The 18,046-nt window shown below is 39.6% G+C and overlaps 1 protein-coding gene across 1 annotated transcript; it reads left to right on the forward strand.

Moving 5' to 3' along the window:
• The first annotated feature begins 1,505 nt into the window (after nt 1–1,505).
• On the forward strand, nt 1,506–18,046 carry zgc:86896 (uncharacterized protein LOC415190 homolog). The gene is made up of 10 exons (XM_049560305.1): nt 1,506–1,641; nt 2,382–2,512; nt 6,461–6,565; nt 7,420–7,642; nt 10,472–10,579; nt 11,551–11,757; nt 12,524–12,599; nt 14,252–14,442; nt 15,862–15,952; nt 17,817–18,046. Exons 2-10 carry the CDS (start codon nt 2,449–2,451, stop codon nt 17,820–17,822), a joined length of 1,071 nt encoding a protein of 356 aa, XP_049416262.1. The 5' UTR covers nt 1,506–1,641; nt 2,382–2,448; the 3' UTR covers nt 17,823–18,046.

An 18,046-nucleotide genomic window follows, 5' to 3' on the forward strand; every position in this document is an offset into this window, starting at 1 on the left:
GTGTGTGTGTGTGTGGGGGGGTTATGGCAGGCTTTGTTTGTTTTTGAGGCAATACATGAAAACTGTTTATCACTGGTTAGGTTTTAAGTAATCTCTCAAGACAGATTCTACAATTTACACAAAGGAAGAATTTTTTATTTATTTATTTATTTATTTTTATCGATGGATTTCCAGATTGGGTTTTAAGTAAATCCTTGTTGAAATATCTAGCTAGCTAGCTACATTTATAAGGGACACATAACAAGGGAGTGCAATTCCCCCATTAAAGTGAATTGATCGGCTGTCCCACTTTGCCAGTAACACACTGTCTCACTTTAACAATATGCTACTAGAAACTGAGACAGTGTTAAAATTGCATTTTTAAAAAAGAAGATTAATATGAACGTGGTAATTTGAATTCTGATTCACCATTACATCCCGTAACAAAATATATAACAATTACAAGCCATCCATTGTTTTATTTTTTTTTTTTTAACCTTAACATTATTTAAAGCTATTTCATTTTACTTTCCACCGATTCACTGCAAGATTGCTAAATAATAGGGATGCATGATATTGGATTTTTTGCCGACATCCGATATGCCGATATATAACAACCTATTTGGCCAAAAATCGATATCGATATTGATATATCCTCTTTTTTCCCTAGCTAATTTTAGTAATCATCAAGTCTCTTCTGTAGTGGAATTGACATCATATTATACATGCATACTCTTATTGTGATGCCAAATAAGGAATAGCGTGTTAGCCAATTCCAATATTTCATAAAGTCAGTATCAGCCGATACTAATGAGGTGCCAATATTATCATGCATCCCTGAATATGGGGTGCCACACCCCTGGAAGTGATGTCATATCCACAGAACCACAATGTTGATTTTAGGTAATGGGAGTATAACAGATAAAAATGATAAAGCTTAAATGTCCCACGTAAATCATTGTCCCATTTAACCAGTGTTCACCCCACTGTAGAATCGTGGCAGGCCTACGATTTTAGTCACAGTATACTGTATACAAATTTCTCCTTTAAGTCCACAACTTTTTGTGTTAGACTATTTCTAACTTTTTGTCTGTGTGTTGTGTTCTTTTCTGTTCGCTAAGTCAGGAAGACGATCAATCATTAACTGACACTTATTTTGATTATTGACTGTTTCAATCAATTTTCAAACAGAAATACCAAGCATCTGCTGTTTCCAGTTTTTCACAGTTTAATATCGTTGTAAATTGAATGTCTTTGGGTTTGGGCGGTTGGTTTGACATAAAAAACCTATATTATATTGGGCATTTGTCACTACTTGGTGACCTTTTTATTGAGAAAATTGTCTTTATATACACACGACATGCACACACATCTAAAGGCAGTTGTTTTGTATGTGTTGGTGTTTTTATATCACCTATGTCTCTACCAACTAGAGATTGTAGTGGTTTATCCCTACAAAACTCCTCTAGAGAAGATGCTTGCTCAGCAGCTAAACAGACACACCCACCTTTCTTTCACTCCCCTCAGTCATACCACAGTCACTTCCTTCTTCTACTCAGACTACATAGCTCTATTCGTGTCGACTGCCCAGAGTCCACGAATACAGCCTCAAACCTCAAACCACTACCACAAATTCAACCTGACTACATATACACAGCAAAGGTAAGTAATGACCTCAGCTCTCTTTGTTTTTATCATGGCTCATCAGCTTACTCAGTTTTTGATCACTTGTAAAACTTGTTAATGCTTTCCATCTGGACCATACAGCTATTAAGAAAAAATATTATTCCATTACAAACATTCCAATCTCGCACTGTGTGTTTGATAAGGCAGGGCAAGGACAAATACAAACCCAAAAGTAACACTTGGAATGTACTTCTATGTACCAGTCTAAGGCTCAAAACCTCTCAACTTGTGAGAAACTGACTGTAACAAACTGATCTTTGATCTTTGTTTCTTCCACTCAGGATCAGGTTACTGTTACAATGCAGAGAAGAAAGGCGTAACAGTTTAAGTGTGTTTGCATAGTGTGCACCACACCTGGTAAAAGTGTTGTGTTATCTCACAGTAATTTCTCACATAGCTAACAGTGAGTTGAGGGAGAATTGTTGCAGACTGTAAACTCATACATGCATTGTGTAAGTTTGCCCATAAATAGGATGTTCCCACTTTCTAAGGACCAAATTTCCAAGTATGCATCACAATAAATAACGTCAACCTGGTGTTAGTTTAACGCAGGGTATTATAATTAATTAGGAGTATGAGAGTCTAATACCACTTACTTATATATATAAATTGTTTTTCAATCTAAATACATCAAATGAGCTGTGCGCTGTAAAACTCATGTTTCTCTACCAAATGTTTCCCTGTTCTCCTCCCTGATCTTATCCCTGGACCTGCAGCAACACATCTGCAAACCAGAGCTAACAGCAGCTACATTCCAGCAGCCTCTCCTGCCTCTGCTCAGACATGTCGCTGTACAGTTTTGGCCTGGAGCCACTCTCCTGCCACACCTGGAACAAAGACAGAACCCGTAGGTGAAACAGCACACACAGAGTAACACATACATAATTATGTACGCCTGTGTGCAGTACTGCGTATTCTTTCTCCATAACTTGTTCAGTACAGGGTGGGGCCATGCTTGCAGTGCAGACTCCTGATACATTTTCTCCCTTCTCTGATTGCATTAATGTTGTTGCCTGGAGAACCGCAGGGAATATGATTAGCAATACAGGAAATGGATTCAGAGAGCTTTACTGCATGCGTCTGACTGCACACTAGTTTCAGGATGTCTGTTGCTGTTTTTGTACTCGGCATTTGAGTTATTGGGTGCATTTACGTGGACATGAATAACCCTTTTATAAGGCTTATCCCAGTTATGATCATATTCCAGATATGGTGTTACATTAGCACAGAGAAATCAGGTTATTCATATTATTCATCATTCATATTTTTCATTGAACTTGAAAATTACTAGTAACCTTGTTACTGATTACTGCAGTCTATTTGTGCAAGTCTCTGTGATGTTTACAAAAACAAACTGGTATTGTACTGATATGTGTTTTCCCATCCCAAAATAGTGTTTCCCTCCTGTCAATGTATAGCACTCCCCTCAATGGTAAGGGTTACATATCAACACAACAGCAGCAATGGGAGATGAGTGTGACAGGAAATATTAAACGTTACACTGTACATTTACTACCACCTGACAACTGATCATTTCTTTACTGCGGCAATCACCAACAGCTGTCTGCTCTGAGCACATCCACCATCTCTCTCTTTCAATCTCCCTCTCAACCACACACACACACACACACACACCACACCCCCCCACACATACACACACACACACACACACACACACACACACACACACACACACACACATTACATACTTATTCACCAAATGTTATTCCTTACAGCAGCTATGCTACTCTTATTATAATGTCCTCCACTTTGACCAGTGTCAGCCTGTCACTGTCACTCAGTGCATTTACATGACATTAGAGAAAATCAGTTTATTGTCAGGCCGACTAAAATTGAACTTTTAAAATATGTTACACTAAAACATGTTAGTCCAACTGAAATAGTACTAAATCAAATTTCTCAAAGTCAGACTAACACACCCAGATAATGTGGTTGGTAGTGGAATTCCTTCTGCATTTATACAGCCAATCAGACCCAAACTGGCGTAGGTGCTCTGTGCATGCTCCACAGTTTCTGCCCTGGGCTTTGACCCAGAAGTTGAATAACATAACAGAAGAAGAAGCCGGTAACAATATGGCAAAATCTACATCCGGAGCTGCACATTTTTGGACGGATGAAATGTACAGAGCTGTAAAGTTGTCCACCATGGTAGTACCATGGTGGACAACTTTACAGTTTGCCACTAGCTAACATAGCTAACTTGTTTGTCAGTTGTTTGGTCTGTGACGTAATAGGTCAACTGGAAAAGGTCCAATACTAGCAAGCTGAAAAGGGGCATATAGCAACCAATCATAGCGAAGTCTGACATACTTTGGTTAATAAATCCATTCCATCCCGTGCTTGTATACTGGAACAAGGACAGTGGTCCAATTTAATGGCCTAGTTGAACTATAACCTTAGCTCCACTTAACTGTGCATGTAAATGTACTGAGTGCCGCTGCCACTGCGTAGGACATTTGAGCAGTGGATGAAGATATGCAGCCTGTTTCATTACTGAAAGACAAAACTCTGTGTCTTCATCACTCCAGAATTGAGACTTGCTCCTGTCACTTTTTGTATTTATGTTACATCACTTGGCTGAAGTTGCGCCTACGCAAGTAGTCAGCGGATCTCAATAAGCACAATAAAGTGTATACATGCAACAGTGTCCTGTGTTTTTTTTCTTCTAGTACTCCAGATAGCATCTTCAGGTTTACAGGATACTCCAAAAACATTAACAAGATCATAAACGAGTTATACATGTCCATGTAAACAAATCATTGGTAAACACTACAGTGCAGAGGACTTGTTCTACACACTTTACACTAAACCTTTTTATGTTTCAAGCAGGAATGGCCCCGGGGTCATTTCTGCTGTTTGCCACTAAAATTGTCAAAAAAAATGTGAAGCTCCAGTGTGAAAACAAAAGTCACATACAATATTTTATTTTCAGTGTCAGTCAGTAAGTTTGCTGATGGACTTTGTTCCTCAACAATGTTTCTCTTCACGGGTCTAAAACCATAGCAGCTCTCTGAGGCCATACTTAAACACAGGACTGCTAGTGATAGAATGCTAACATGCACCTTATGACAGAGTTGATAAGTTGGTAAAATAGCTCCCATGTTTGCAATCTTAGTTTAGTATGTCAGCATGCATTAACCAAAAGTACAACTGAGGCTTATGGGAATGTCATTACTTTAGCAGGAAGTTGGTCATAAACCAAATTAAAATTTTGACCTGATGGTTCTAGATGTTAACTCCAAGGGTCATCAAAGTTATTTTAAGTCATCCTCTGGTGACCAAAAATGTCTGAACCAAATTTCATGGTAATCTATCCATATGCTGTTGGCAACCCCCGAACTTTTCTCTTGTGGAATCAGGACTAACTTTCCACTTGTACACAGTAAATATCAAAATCTAATGTGCTGTATATCTGCAAATTTGCAGAGTATGTTCATGCTCCTCAGAGGATGAATCATTTCTATTTGAATGATCATGAATTAAACATACTGAACTTTAATATGTTTATTTTAGTTTGGCTTTTAACTGACTTCTTTTACTCTTTTAATTCTTATATGTTATTTCAATTTCTAATGCTTTTAAATGATTTATTTTTAAATCTTTATGCATTTTATTATTATTTATCATTATTATTAGATTTCTTAATCTTCATTTATTTATTTATTATTAATATTATTTTAATCTTTAAAGCTTTATTTTTTTCTAAATCCTTAAATTTTTATGCATTTTATCATTATTTTATCTCATACTTGTTTTATCTTATCATATTGCCTTTTAGTCTTTTAGTTTTTAGCTCCAGTGTTTCCTCATGGGGGGCCTCCACACGGAGGGGTGTGTCCGGTCTGCCCGTGGGGACGTCGTCCTGGAGATCCCTCAGGTCCGGAGGACTGGGAGGCTCTGCACCATGTGTGGAGTCTATCCTGGTCTATCTGGGTCGGGGTGGTCTCTGTGGCAGTGCTCCCTTTGGCCGTAGGCTGTAACCCCTCTCAGTGTGGATGAGCTCCCCATAGGTGGTTCTTTCCTAACCTGGTTCCTCAGTGCCCATGTTACTATATTGACTATATTGACTGTGTGTGTGTGTGTGTGTGTGTGTGTGTGTGTGTGTGTGTGTGTGTGTGGTTATATGTGGGGGTGGGAGGGGTGGGTTTTCAATATGTATGTAATATTTTTGTTGTACTGTATGTTTTTATTCTGTTATGCACTTTGTGCTGAATGTATGAAAAGTGCTATACAAATAAAGTTTGATTTGATTTGATATGAACTACTGAATCATAGAAAGCAGACAAACATTATCAGTAGTTTCATTAAGATACATACTATCATGTGCATTACAACTGTAGATCATTTAGTCAGAGTCCTGAGGATGTTTTCCCACAGAGAATAAATCTCAATGTGGTAACGCATTGGCCTTTTCTCTATGCCACCCTCTGACCAATATTTACAATTGCACACAACATACAATCAAATAATACTGGACAGATCCCTATGAAAATTATTAGATAAATATTAATGCTCCTCAGAGGATCTCTCTGAGTTCCTTACACAATCTTCCCAGGAATAACTAATAAACTACTCTCATGGTTGCTATGCCATTTTTCTGTATGACCCTGTACCTTTTTTTACCCACACACTGTAACATGCTGACAGCTATGAATATTTCTGATTCATACTCCTCAGGTGAAGACTATGTCATTTCTACTACCAATGGGTTATTGTACTGCTAACATTAAGTGGTTACATTGTCTCACATTTGTGCACACACATGCCTTCACAGAGATTGCAATGAGTCCTAACAACAATGTGGTGAACATCTATGAGAAGAAAGCCAAAGAATGGGTCAAGATCCATGAGCTGACTGAGCACAGTGGACGAATTACAGGTACTTTAACTCACAGTACATAAGCCAACAGTGACCAAAGGATAAATAGATATGTCTTGTTTAGCAACATCACAGTGAGAAACTAAGAGACATATGAACAATGTCTCTCAATTCTCGCAACCTCAGCTCCCACATGTCCACTTCAACTTAAAGATGAACTGATTAGAATTTGGTGGTCAAAGGTCACTGTGACCCAGCCATCTTCTTGTGAACGCGTTATCTCAAGAAGGCCGACAGGAAATTTCCTAAAATTTGGCACAAACGTCCACTCGGACTCAATGATGAACTAATTAGAATAAGGTGATCAAAGGTCAAGGTCATTGTGACCTTAAAAGACATGTTTTTTAGCCATAATTCAATAATTCATACAGTAATTATGACAAAACCTCACACAAATGTCTAATAGGATAAAATGATGTAGTGAGTGAAGTAAGTATTATTCAAATGCAACTTCTAGGAGACAAGAGTATATATAACGTTGTATTCTTGTTTAATGGGGGAAAGTTGAAAGGAGTTCAAAGCAACACCACAGAAGTGTTATAGTTCTTTGATTTTATTTGATTTGACTTGAGTCTAGGTAATCCCATTAAAGACTATTCCACCTTACTGCACAGAGTAATGATACATTAGAGTTCAAATTTAATTATTTTGCCACATGGTGGTATTAATATACACACTTTAGTACACACGTTTCTGTTTTGAATGTGCCTGAATAAATGGAACTGTTTTTGACATCCAAAGTAATATATATGATCAGAAGTAAAGGTGGAATATGCGGTATTTCCTAGTAGGTAGAGTTTCATCATTCATCATGGCTTTGACACTTAAATAGAGCTACATAATTATGTCCACAGGCATTGACTGGGCTCCAGAGACCAACCGCATTGTCACATGTGCCTCTGACCGCAATGCCTACGTGTGGACTCTGAAAGATAATGTGTGGAAGCCCACCCTGGTCCTGGTGCGCATTAACCGTGCAGCCACCTGTGTGAAGTGGTCACCACTTGAGAACAAGTTTGCCCTGGGCAGCGGAGCTCGCATCATTTCTGTCTGCTATTTTGAGAAGGAGAACGACTGGTGAGCAGTCCATGATCAACTCAAAATTATTTGTTTTTTGTGCATGAAACATACAGTACAGGCCAAAAGTTTGGACACACCTTCTCATTCAATGCGTTTTCTTTATTTTCATGACTATTTACATTGTAGATTCTCACTGAAGGCATCAAAACTATGAATGAACACATGTGGAGTTATGTACTTAACAAAAAAAGGTGAAATAACTGAAAACATGTTTTATATTCTAGTTTCTTCAAAATAGCCACCCTTTGCTCTGATTACTGCTTTGCACACTCTTGGCATTCTCTCCATGAGCTTCAAGAGGTAGTCACCTGAAATGGTTTCCACTTCACAGGTGTGCCTTATCAGGGTTAATTAGTGGAATTTCTTGCTTTATCAATGGGGTTGGGACCATCAGTTGTGTTGTGCAGAAGTCAGGTTAATACACAGCCGACAGCCCTATTGGACAACTGTTAAAATTCATATTATGGCAAGAACCAATCAGCTAACTAAAGAAAAACGAGTGGCCATCATTACTTTAAGAAATCAAGGTCAGTCAGTCCGGAAAATTGCAAAAACTTTAAATGTGTCCCCAAGTGGAGTCGCAAAAACCATCAAGCGCTACAACGAAACTGGCACACATGAGGACCGACCCAGGAAAGGAAGACCAAGAGTCACCTCTGCTTCTGAGGATAAGTTCATCCGAGTCACCAGCCTCAGAAATCGCAAGTTAACAGCAGCTCAGATCAGAGACCAGATGAATGCCACACAGAGTTCTAGCAGCAGACCCATCTCTAGAACAACTGTTAAGAGGAGACTGCGCGAATCAGGCCTTCGTGGTCAAATAGCTGCTAGGAAACCACTGCTAAGGAGAGGCAACAAGCAGAAGAGATTTGTTTGGGCCAAGAAACACAAGGAATGGACATTAGACCAGTGGAAATCTGTGCTTTGGTCTGATGAGTCCAAATTTGAGATCTTTGGTTCCAACCGCCGTGTCTTTGTGAGACGCAGAAAAGGTGAACGGATGGATTCCACATGCCTGGTTCCCACTGTGAAGCATGGAGGAGGAGGTGTGATGGTGTGGGGGTGTTTTGCTGGTGACACTGTTGGGGATGTATTCAAAATTGAAGGCACACTGAACCAGCATGGCTACCACAGCATCCTGCAGCGACATGCCATCCCATCCGGTTTGCGTTTAGTTGGACCATCATTTATTTTTCAACAGGACAATGACCCCAAACACACCTCCAGGCTGTGTAAGGGCTATTTGACCAAGAAGGAGAGTGATGGAGTGCTGCGGCAGATGACCTGGCCTCCACAGTCACCGGACCTGCACCCAATCGAGATGGTTTGGGGTGAGCTGGACCGCAGAGTGAAGGCAAAGGGGCCAACAAGTGCTAAACACCTCTGGGAACTCCTTCAAGACTGTTGGAAAACCATTTCAGGTGACTACCTCTTGAAGCTCATGGAGAGAATGCCAAGAGTGTGCAAAGCAGTAATCAGAGCAAAGGGTGGCTATTTTGAAGAAACTAGAATATAAAACATGTTTTCAGTTATTTCACCTTTTTTTGTTAAGTACATAACTCCACATGTGTTCATTCATAGTTTTGATGCCTTCAGTGAGAATCTACAATGTAAATAGTCATGAAAATAAAGAAAACGCATTGAATGAGAAGGTGTGTCCAAACTTTTGGCCTGTACTGTACATGAAGGCCAAGACTATTAAAATCAATGGTGGAGCAAGGGGTTATCTCATGTTCCGAAAAGTGAAACCAATGTGGAATTGCCTTAAACCTGCATTCTTTCTAATGGCCAATAAGCCGATTCCACTGGTTGCAAAAATAAGTCCAATGGTATAGAAGTCAATGACAAAATGACCCTTCCTCTTACTTGATTTATTACTTCGGTAAATATTTTCCTCATGAGTTTATGGTCTCAGTCACTAGTTTTAAGTCTTCTTCAACACAACATGGTAGTCATTTTGTAAATTATAGTCCAATTTAGACAAAAATAGAGTAGAGCGTGGTACGCTTTCAGGTGTGGTTACCTTGTGGTAGTTTGTATCCCTCACTCCACCACAGCTCCACCGTCTTGTCCAACTATGCTCACTTTTGGTTAAAAAAAACAAGATGGCAATGGCCAAAGTACCAAACTTTAAGCTTAAAAACAGTGATCCACAAACCAATGGATGATGTCACAGTGATTACATCCACTTCTTTTATACAGTCACAGCCTATAAGATTGGTGATGTCTGTCAGTAAGTCAACAGACAAAGAGATCAGAAGTCAGACAACTATGGTAATATGCAGAAATGCACAGAAATGTGCTGCAAGTAGAAAAACACAAAAACATTTTTTTTTAAACATAATATCTCTTACCATGGCGGCACGGTGGTGTAGTGGTTAGCACTGTCGCCTCACAGCAAGAGGGTTGCTGGTTCGATCCCAGGTATGGGAGCCCTTCTGTGCGGAGTTTGCATGTTCTCCCCGTGTCAGCGTGGGTTCTCTCCGGGCACTCCGGCTTCCTCCCACAGTCCAAAGACATGCAGATTGGGGACTAGGTTAATTGGTAACTCTAAATTGTCCGTAGGTGTGAATGTGAGCGTGAATGGTTGTCTGTCTCTATGTGTCAGCCCTGCGATAGTCTGGCGACCTGTCCAGGGTGTACCCTGCCTCTCGCCCGATGTCAGCTGGGATAGGCTCCAGCCCCCCCGCGACCCTCAAGAGGATGAAGTGGTTAGAAGATGAATGAATGAATGAATGAATGAATATCTCTTACCATTTCCTGATGCCATGATATTTGCCAAGCACATTGAGTAGCAGGCTTTTTACCATTCTCTTTCCCTTTCAGGTGGCTGAGTAAGCACATCAAGAAGGCCATTCGTTCCACAGTCTTGAGTCTGGACTGGCATCCCAACAACATCCTACTGGCAGCTGGGTCTGCAGACCTCCACTGCAGGTGACACAACTACCAAAACTGAGATATTAAGGAAGGGAACCAGACTGGAGTCTTAGTTCTACAACCTATGCACGGGGCAACCTGGTCTCACTCCGAAGTCGTCGAGTACCAGAGCTTGTTCACCGTTTTCCAGCATACGACACTGACCACAAAAGCCGTCCTTTCACAATAGCAAGATACGTGGCTGGTCGCCATTATTTTTTTATCTCTTATTTTATGTTATAACAGCAGCCGATGTCATCAGGGGAAACGCAGTCTGACAACAATGGAAGTTGTAAGGGTGGTAATCCCAATGTGGCAAGTGGATGGGTCCAACAACAACCAACCTTCACCTGCAAGGCTGGTGTTTGCTTCCAGCAAGATTGTAAAGCCAAACCCTGTTCTTTTTTTCTAAACCCAACCACATGCTTCAGTTGCCTAAACCCCTACACTACACCATTCCCTGCATTTCCTTTTGATGAGTGTTTTTCTCCATTGGTAATATGTGCTTTAAGACAAATGAATAAACAATAAAAAGAAAAAATGTTTCTTAACACTGCTTGTGTATAAACAAAGCCTTTAGCCTTTAGCAGATTTTTGTCAGTAGTGTTTGTGTCATTGCGAACATAGGAAATTATTTAATAATGCTGAATACCTTTTAAAAGATTTATCAATTTAAAGCTGCATTAATACATTACTTTCCCCTCTTCAAGCTGCATATATGCATATTTAAAAAATATTGTTAAGTTATAAAGTCATAATGGCAAACTTGTTGTCAAACAGTTGCCTTTTTTACGCATCTAGTCAACACAGAGCAACATTAACATTTATCTGGAGTTGATATATATTGATATTGATTAGTGCAGCTTTAGTTATATGGCTTAAATTATATTATTTATATATCTATATCGTTATATCTATATATTTAATAATATCTTTGTCATCTGGGTCCCGAAGCTGATTGACTATAACAGAACTTCTGTGCTTCTCAGGGTTTTCTCAGCTTACATCAAGGACATCGAGGAGAAGCCTGGACCCACTGCCTGGGGGGCCAAAATGCCATTTGGGGAGGTGCTGCTGGAGCATAAGGACTGTGGAGGATGGGTGCACAATGTTTCCTTCTCTCCCAGTGGAGACCAGCTGGCCTGGGTGGCCCACAACAGCAGCATCACTGTGGCTGACGCTGCTCGGGGGAAAGAGTGAGTACATCTGCCAAGCCACTTATTCCATCAGCATGATCGGTATTAATATTAAGCTGAAACAGAGATTTAAAGTTCAGTGTGTAAGATTCAGGGTGATTTGTTGGCATCTCGCAGTGAATTGCAGATTGCAACCAGCAAAAACATCTCACACCATCTCCCCGGCTTTTACTGTGAACTGAATTATCCACAGAGGTCTCTTCCTCTCCTCCAGGTTATTTGAACCAGTAAAAACATTGAATAATGTAGTTACTACAGTGGCTGACGCAAAAATGTGAAACCATGAAAATATGAAATCAAAAAAATGCAAAAACACGGATGGCTGTATCTAGAGCCAGTGTTTGGTTTGTCCTATGTGGGCTACTGTGGAAACATGCCGGTGCAACATAGCAATCTCCGTAGATGAGAACATATGTAGATTAAACAGCTCATTCTAAGGAAACAAAAATACAATGATTCTTATTTTCAGGTCAGTCATACACTAAATAAAACATACTTACTATATCATATTCTATTTCTGCCAATAAATCCCTCTAAATCCTACAAACTGGAGCTTTAAGTAAATAATTATTTTTTTAATGAAGTGGATCAATGAGTAGACTTCTGCAAGTAGTTTTTATTTCCAAAAGAAAGTAATCTTTTTTTTTTTTAGCAAAGTCACCAGGTAAACAGCACTTCATGGCTCCAGTACTTGAACATAAATTAATTTAATGTCATGGCTGTTAATAACATATCACTGCCATCTTTCTGACCTCTGTTCATCCAGGGTAACCCAGCTGACCACTGACCATCTGCCACTTCTGAGTGTGCTCTATGTCAGCCCCACTGAGATTGTTGCTGCGGTAACTATCACCTTCTGTCTGTCTGTCTGTCTGTCTGTCTGTCTGTCTGTCTGTCTGTCTGTCTGTCTGTCTGTCTGTCTGTCTGTCTGTCTGTCTATCTATCTATCTATCTATCTATCTATCTATCTATCTATCTATCTATCTATCTATCTATCTATCTCTCTCTCTCTCTCTCTCTCTCTCTCTCTCTCTCTCTCTCTCTCTCTCTCTCTCTCTCTCTCTCTCTCTATATATATATATATATATATATATATATATATGTACAAAAGATCAAATGATTATGTACAATGTGAACAGATTTCCTTCATAATGATGAACCCTGGAGAGAAATGTCACCACCTCTGCAGGTCTCCTCAATTCTTGGAGCATCTTTTTGCATAGTTTCCAGGAGCAGCAGCAGCAATGGTTTCAGTAAAACGCTCTGATGAATGCGCTGTACACTACCTGCTCAGCATCAAACTGCAGACAGACCGTCTGAGATCCCATTGGTTTATGCACTGTGTAATAATGTTAACCCCTTAAACGTTTTCTGGATAGGTTTTTGTTGGGTGGAGTGGGCACTCACTGGGCCTCATTCACAGAACTTGCAGAACACTGAACACGGCAATGTGGATATTTGTGCTGGATCCCGGTGCAAAGTTATCATTCGGAATATTTGCATGTGGATAGTCTCTTTTTCAGTGACACATTTTGCATCACACTGTTGAGAAACGTGGTTACTGGTTTTATGTCTTATAATATTTAGGAGGGAGAAAGGCCACTGATTTAAATCATAGCCTAGGAAAGAAAATGCTGTGTTATAACACTAGGCTACAACCCTTTTCTTTTTTCTCCTCTGATTTCCGGTACTAGCGCATAGTAACCTTATTCTTGTGCCCTACTCTCTCTCTGTTTATCATAAGATCCCCGTGGTCCCTCCACCTCTGCTAAGAGACTACTGCTGCAGGACTGTGAGGTCCATTCCTGTGAGGTCCAGATGTTAGTGGCTGCTGCTGTGTTTGCTCATGCTAACCCAGTACCGTCAATGTTAAACTGACAGCGCTGTGTCTAACCTGTGTAACAGCAACAATGCTGACTTCAACCAGCAAAACTTGAGCCAATATTCACCCTGGTCTTGCTCCTCCTTTTGTCACTGAGCACTTGGAATTGGTACCCGGGTGAAGCGGGGCACTTCAAACTCTGCCATTTTTCCTTTTTTTCCCACACTAACTGAACTTGTCAAGATTCTTGATCACTGATAACAGAGAGATACAGTGCGATACCAGTGACTTTATACTAGTGGCTCATAAGCCTTGTTGGAAGTGGTAGCCAAACATCAGACATCTTATACAGAGATTTGACAAAACATTCATTTTTGACCTATCAGTTTTTTTAATGATTAATTTACAATCATATTATATTTTGTAAAGAAAATTAATATTTTTATCCTGCACCTTTCTAAAAGCTCTATAAATATATTTTTCTTTAAATATTCCTCTACAAGAAAATGTTGTAAATAAGACCTTTAATCAACACCTCAAAGTTTAACTCTTGCAGTAACTTGGGATGTCAAGTTGCACAATGCAACTCGAAGGCCCTGAGCACCATCATAATTTGAACTTGAATAATGATATGATTATTTGTACTTACATCCACACTCTCTTTTCTGTCAGGGTCATGACTGTTGCCCCTACCAGTTCACCTATAAAGGTCCAAGTGCTCTGGAGTTTGTGAAGAAGCTGGACATCCCCAAGCAGACCTCCAAGGGCAGCATGTCAGCCATGCAACACTTCCGCAACCTGGACAAGAAAGCCACTGAGGAGGACAGCAACGAGCTAGACACCCTTCACCAGAACAGCATCACGTAAGAGCTACTGCTGTTTCCCTCTAAAGTAGCATCATAACCTCTACCAAGGAAGTTATGAACTAAAGAACAAGTGGAAAGTTTTTGTCAATCTGGACCCAATAGCAGCACTACGTGGTCACTTTGTGGTTTGGTTCATATCTACTAAACCATCCACTTTAAACGCCCCCACACAAACCAAATCAACATCAAAGAACTAGTGACGATGAAGTCTGACTGTTGTATCGCCTCACATCACCTGTGTCTCATCCAAAAAGTTGCGCTTCAACACACTGCAAAGACTACAGTCAAGCCAACTTGAACATGGGCTGTGCGTATGTGTGAAAGAAAAAAAAAACTCTCCATGGCAGCAGGCAGCGGTGGTCTGTATTCATCATTAATAAAGAGAAACCAACAGGACAGATTCAAGACGCTAGTTAGCCAGTTAGCACATTAACAATGAAACCTGTCATTGAAAGAACAAAGGGTATTTACTGTGTGCTTGCAAACAATAACAAAAACAAGTGCAAGCCATTTCTGCTTGAGAGCTCAATGACTACATTTATTTTTACATAATATACCAAGTTTGTTTCAATCTCATGCCTTCTAGACTTTAGTCATTTGTTTGCTTTCCTCACTTTTGTGTCTTTTTTGTATGCTGAGCTGAACTTCAAATCAGAGGGATTTTACTTACTCGTGGCCTCCGCCGCCTTTAACGTTGATTCACCATGCTGAATTGGCCAAAAAAAACCCACTGCCGACAAGGGCAAACTAGTGCCAGTGCAGGACAACCACAAAATTAGGGCAACAGACACTCACTGATGGGCCAACATCGACCAATGGCTGACCATTTCCTTGGTGTATCACAGCCCTAAAAGTGAAATTCCAGATTTTCTGCCAACTACATTTTCTTTTCTTCTTTTTTGAAAAATAGATTTCACTGCTCAAATAGATTTCAAATCCCAAATTTGATATGACATATTTGGATGAGCCCAAAAAAGTACTTCATTTGTTTAGTTAAGGGAGCTGTATATAACATTTAGAGCATTAATACAGCAGCCACAAATATGACTGTTGACATTTTGCACAGCATCCATAATATTCTCAGGCAGGATGTGAGAACTGTCCAAAACATCAGTCAGTCAGTATGATTGTCTTTTATGTTTGTGTTGTGTGTTGTGATGCAGATCTGGACCCACTTGTAAATAAGATCATTTCGATGGAGTTTTTTTTTATTTAAACTGCTCTGTAACTGCTTGTGTGGCCTTATTTGAGGTGTGTGCTCTCTATCAATGCTATGTACTTACCCCAGCTGTGTATATGTATCTTGTTACTGTGCATGTGAAGCTGTTGGTGAACTCTGAGTGTCTCCAGAAAATATTATTATTATTAAACCTCTACAGATTAGCTTTTATTTTACGCTCATGTGTTGCCCTGCAGACAGCTGTGTATTGTATCTGGAGAGAGAGCCAAAGTGGAGAAGTACAGCAGTGTGGGTCTGGATGGAGCCATGGTGATCTGGGATTTTAAGGTACATGTGTAACTGTCTGTCTTCAATACAAATGTGAAGTAGACTGACTGTAGGGATTATTAGTGCCTAAGCACAGACCGCAGGCGGTCGTGAAGGCGATCTTGAAACTGAAGGAATTATTATTGCTCAATTGTATTTTAATGCAATAATCATAATGTTGAGGATTTATGGTATTTTGATTGAAGGTTATCTACTGTGACTGAAGGTGGATATTCTGCAAATAACCACATAAAATATAGTTAATTTATTCCTTTGGTGAAATCAAGTCATTTGGAAATATACTGGTAAAAGGTGAGTCAAGAATATTTTTGACCAATAATGATAATAGGTGGAAGGAGAAGAAGAATGCATTTTATTTATAGGTACCTTTCAAAGCACTCAAGGACACCTTACAAGACACAGTTACAAGCAATGTATCCAGAGATAATGAAGTCAAACAAATCAGTAATATACAGTAATAAACTAATAAAATAACTGGACAAATATCACAACTGTAAAAACTAGTAATAAAATCATCATCATTGAGTCATCATCAGTGCAAATCTCTGTGTGTGTCACCATGAGATCAAACTCAATATGGCCGCTTGAACAGATGCGTTTTCAGATGGGATTTGAAAGTGGAAAGGGAATCAATATTGTGAGTATCTTGTGGAAGAGAGTCCCAAAGGTGGGAGGCAAAATGGCTGAAGGCTCTAGAACCCATGGTAGTCAAGCAGGCAGATTGTGATGTGAGTTGGATTGCGGAAAGGGATCTAAGAATATAAGAGTTCAGAAAGATACAAAGGGGCTTGGTTATGAAGGACCTTAAAGGGGAGAAGCAGAATCTCAAAATCTATATGATATTCAAGCAATGGAAATTGCTGAAGATCAGGAGTGATATGATCTTTAGAGGGAGTTCTAGTAATGATAAGGGCAGCTGAATCCTGGACCATTTGGAGTTCATTAAGAGACTTGAGAGGAAGACCAAAGAGGACAGTATTACAATAACTGGTATGAGATATAACCAATATGTGAATGAGAAAAGCACTGATGTGTGGTGTAAGCGCCAGGCGAAGACGATTAATATTACATGATGATCTAATAGGCAGTCAGAAAGGGAAGTGGGTGGAAAAGTGGAAGTAGGCTTGGTTGATAGATAGAGCTGGGTTTCATCTGCGCAAAAGTGGAGCTGTATGCGAAAATTCCTAAACATATGGCCAAGAGGTATTGAGTAAATAATAAATAAAAAGGGGCCCAAGACAGAGCCCTGGGGAACACCACTAACAGCTGTCAAAGAGTGTCATCTGCCAAACATATTCTTATTGTACTTAGCAGTGGTAATATTAAAAACTGCTGTTTCAAATGTCAAGAACAAAGCTCAGTGATGGAGGGAGTGTTTTGACATGAGCACACACTGTATGCCTTAAATTTATTCATGTAATTCTTATCACAGTTATGGTAATGCCATTTCAATCAATGTAAATTATTACAGATTCATACCGATTTATGGGATTTTCATATTCCCAAAACATTAATTGGGGATTTGGGTGCACTGTAATATAATCTATCAACTAGTAGTTCAGTCTAACTGTCCATACACATGCCCCACTTATAGGACAAAGTGATTTTTGAGTGATTGTTCATTGAACATTTCATGAAAAATGTAATCAAAGAGATTTATGATAGTCAGAATGTTTTACAGAGGCCTTTTCATGCTGATAACATTGTGTAGGAAGCACTGATTAATTAGTATTGCATGACTGCACCCAGTATCAGCTATCAGCTGCAACACAAACGTATTGCTACATAATCTTCTATCTGCCTCCAAAACACCTGATCAATGCAACTGGATCAGTTCTAACATGTTTGTCCTCTTATCATGCAGCATTGAGACACCACAGATGGTCAGTCCTTGAGGCGTCAGAAGCTGAGTGGACCACCACACCCTTGTATCAAATACTCTTTTGTTGAATATAACTGCTGCCACCTAAACCCATGAAACTACTGATGTGCTTTTGAATATCTGGAAAACAATGTGAGCTTATGTGGTTTGTGATATTTGTCAATAAAAAAAAACTTTTGGATAAATAAAGAGGATATTTACAGGCCAGAAAA

Source organism: Epinephelus fuscoguttatus, linkage group LG19, assembly GCF_011397635.1.
Source record: "Epinephelus fuscoguttatus linkage group LG19, E.fuscoguttatus.final_Chr_v1".
NCBI classification, from domain to species: domain Eukaryota; kingdom Metazoa; phylum Chordata; class Actinopteri; order Perciformes; family Serranidae; genus Epinephelus; species Epinephelus fuscoguttatus.

What these genes read in the sequence shown, in the direction of transcription:
- zgc:86896 (XM_049560305.1), top strand. Translation starts at nt 2,449, where the DNA reads ATGTCGCTGTACAGTTTTGGCCTGGAGCCACTCTCCTGCCACACCTGG. An exon ending in GACGCTGCTCGGGGGAAAGA is followed by an intron (nt 11,758 to 12,523) that starts GTGAGTACATCT and finishes CTGTTCATCCAG; the next exon opens with GGTAACCCAGCTGACCACTG. An exon ending in CTTCACCAGAACAGCATCAC is followed by an intron (nt 14,443 to 15,861) that starts GTAAGAGCTACT and finishes GTTGCCCTGCAG; the next exon opens with ACAGCTGTGTATTGTATCTG.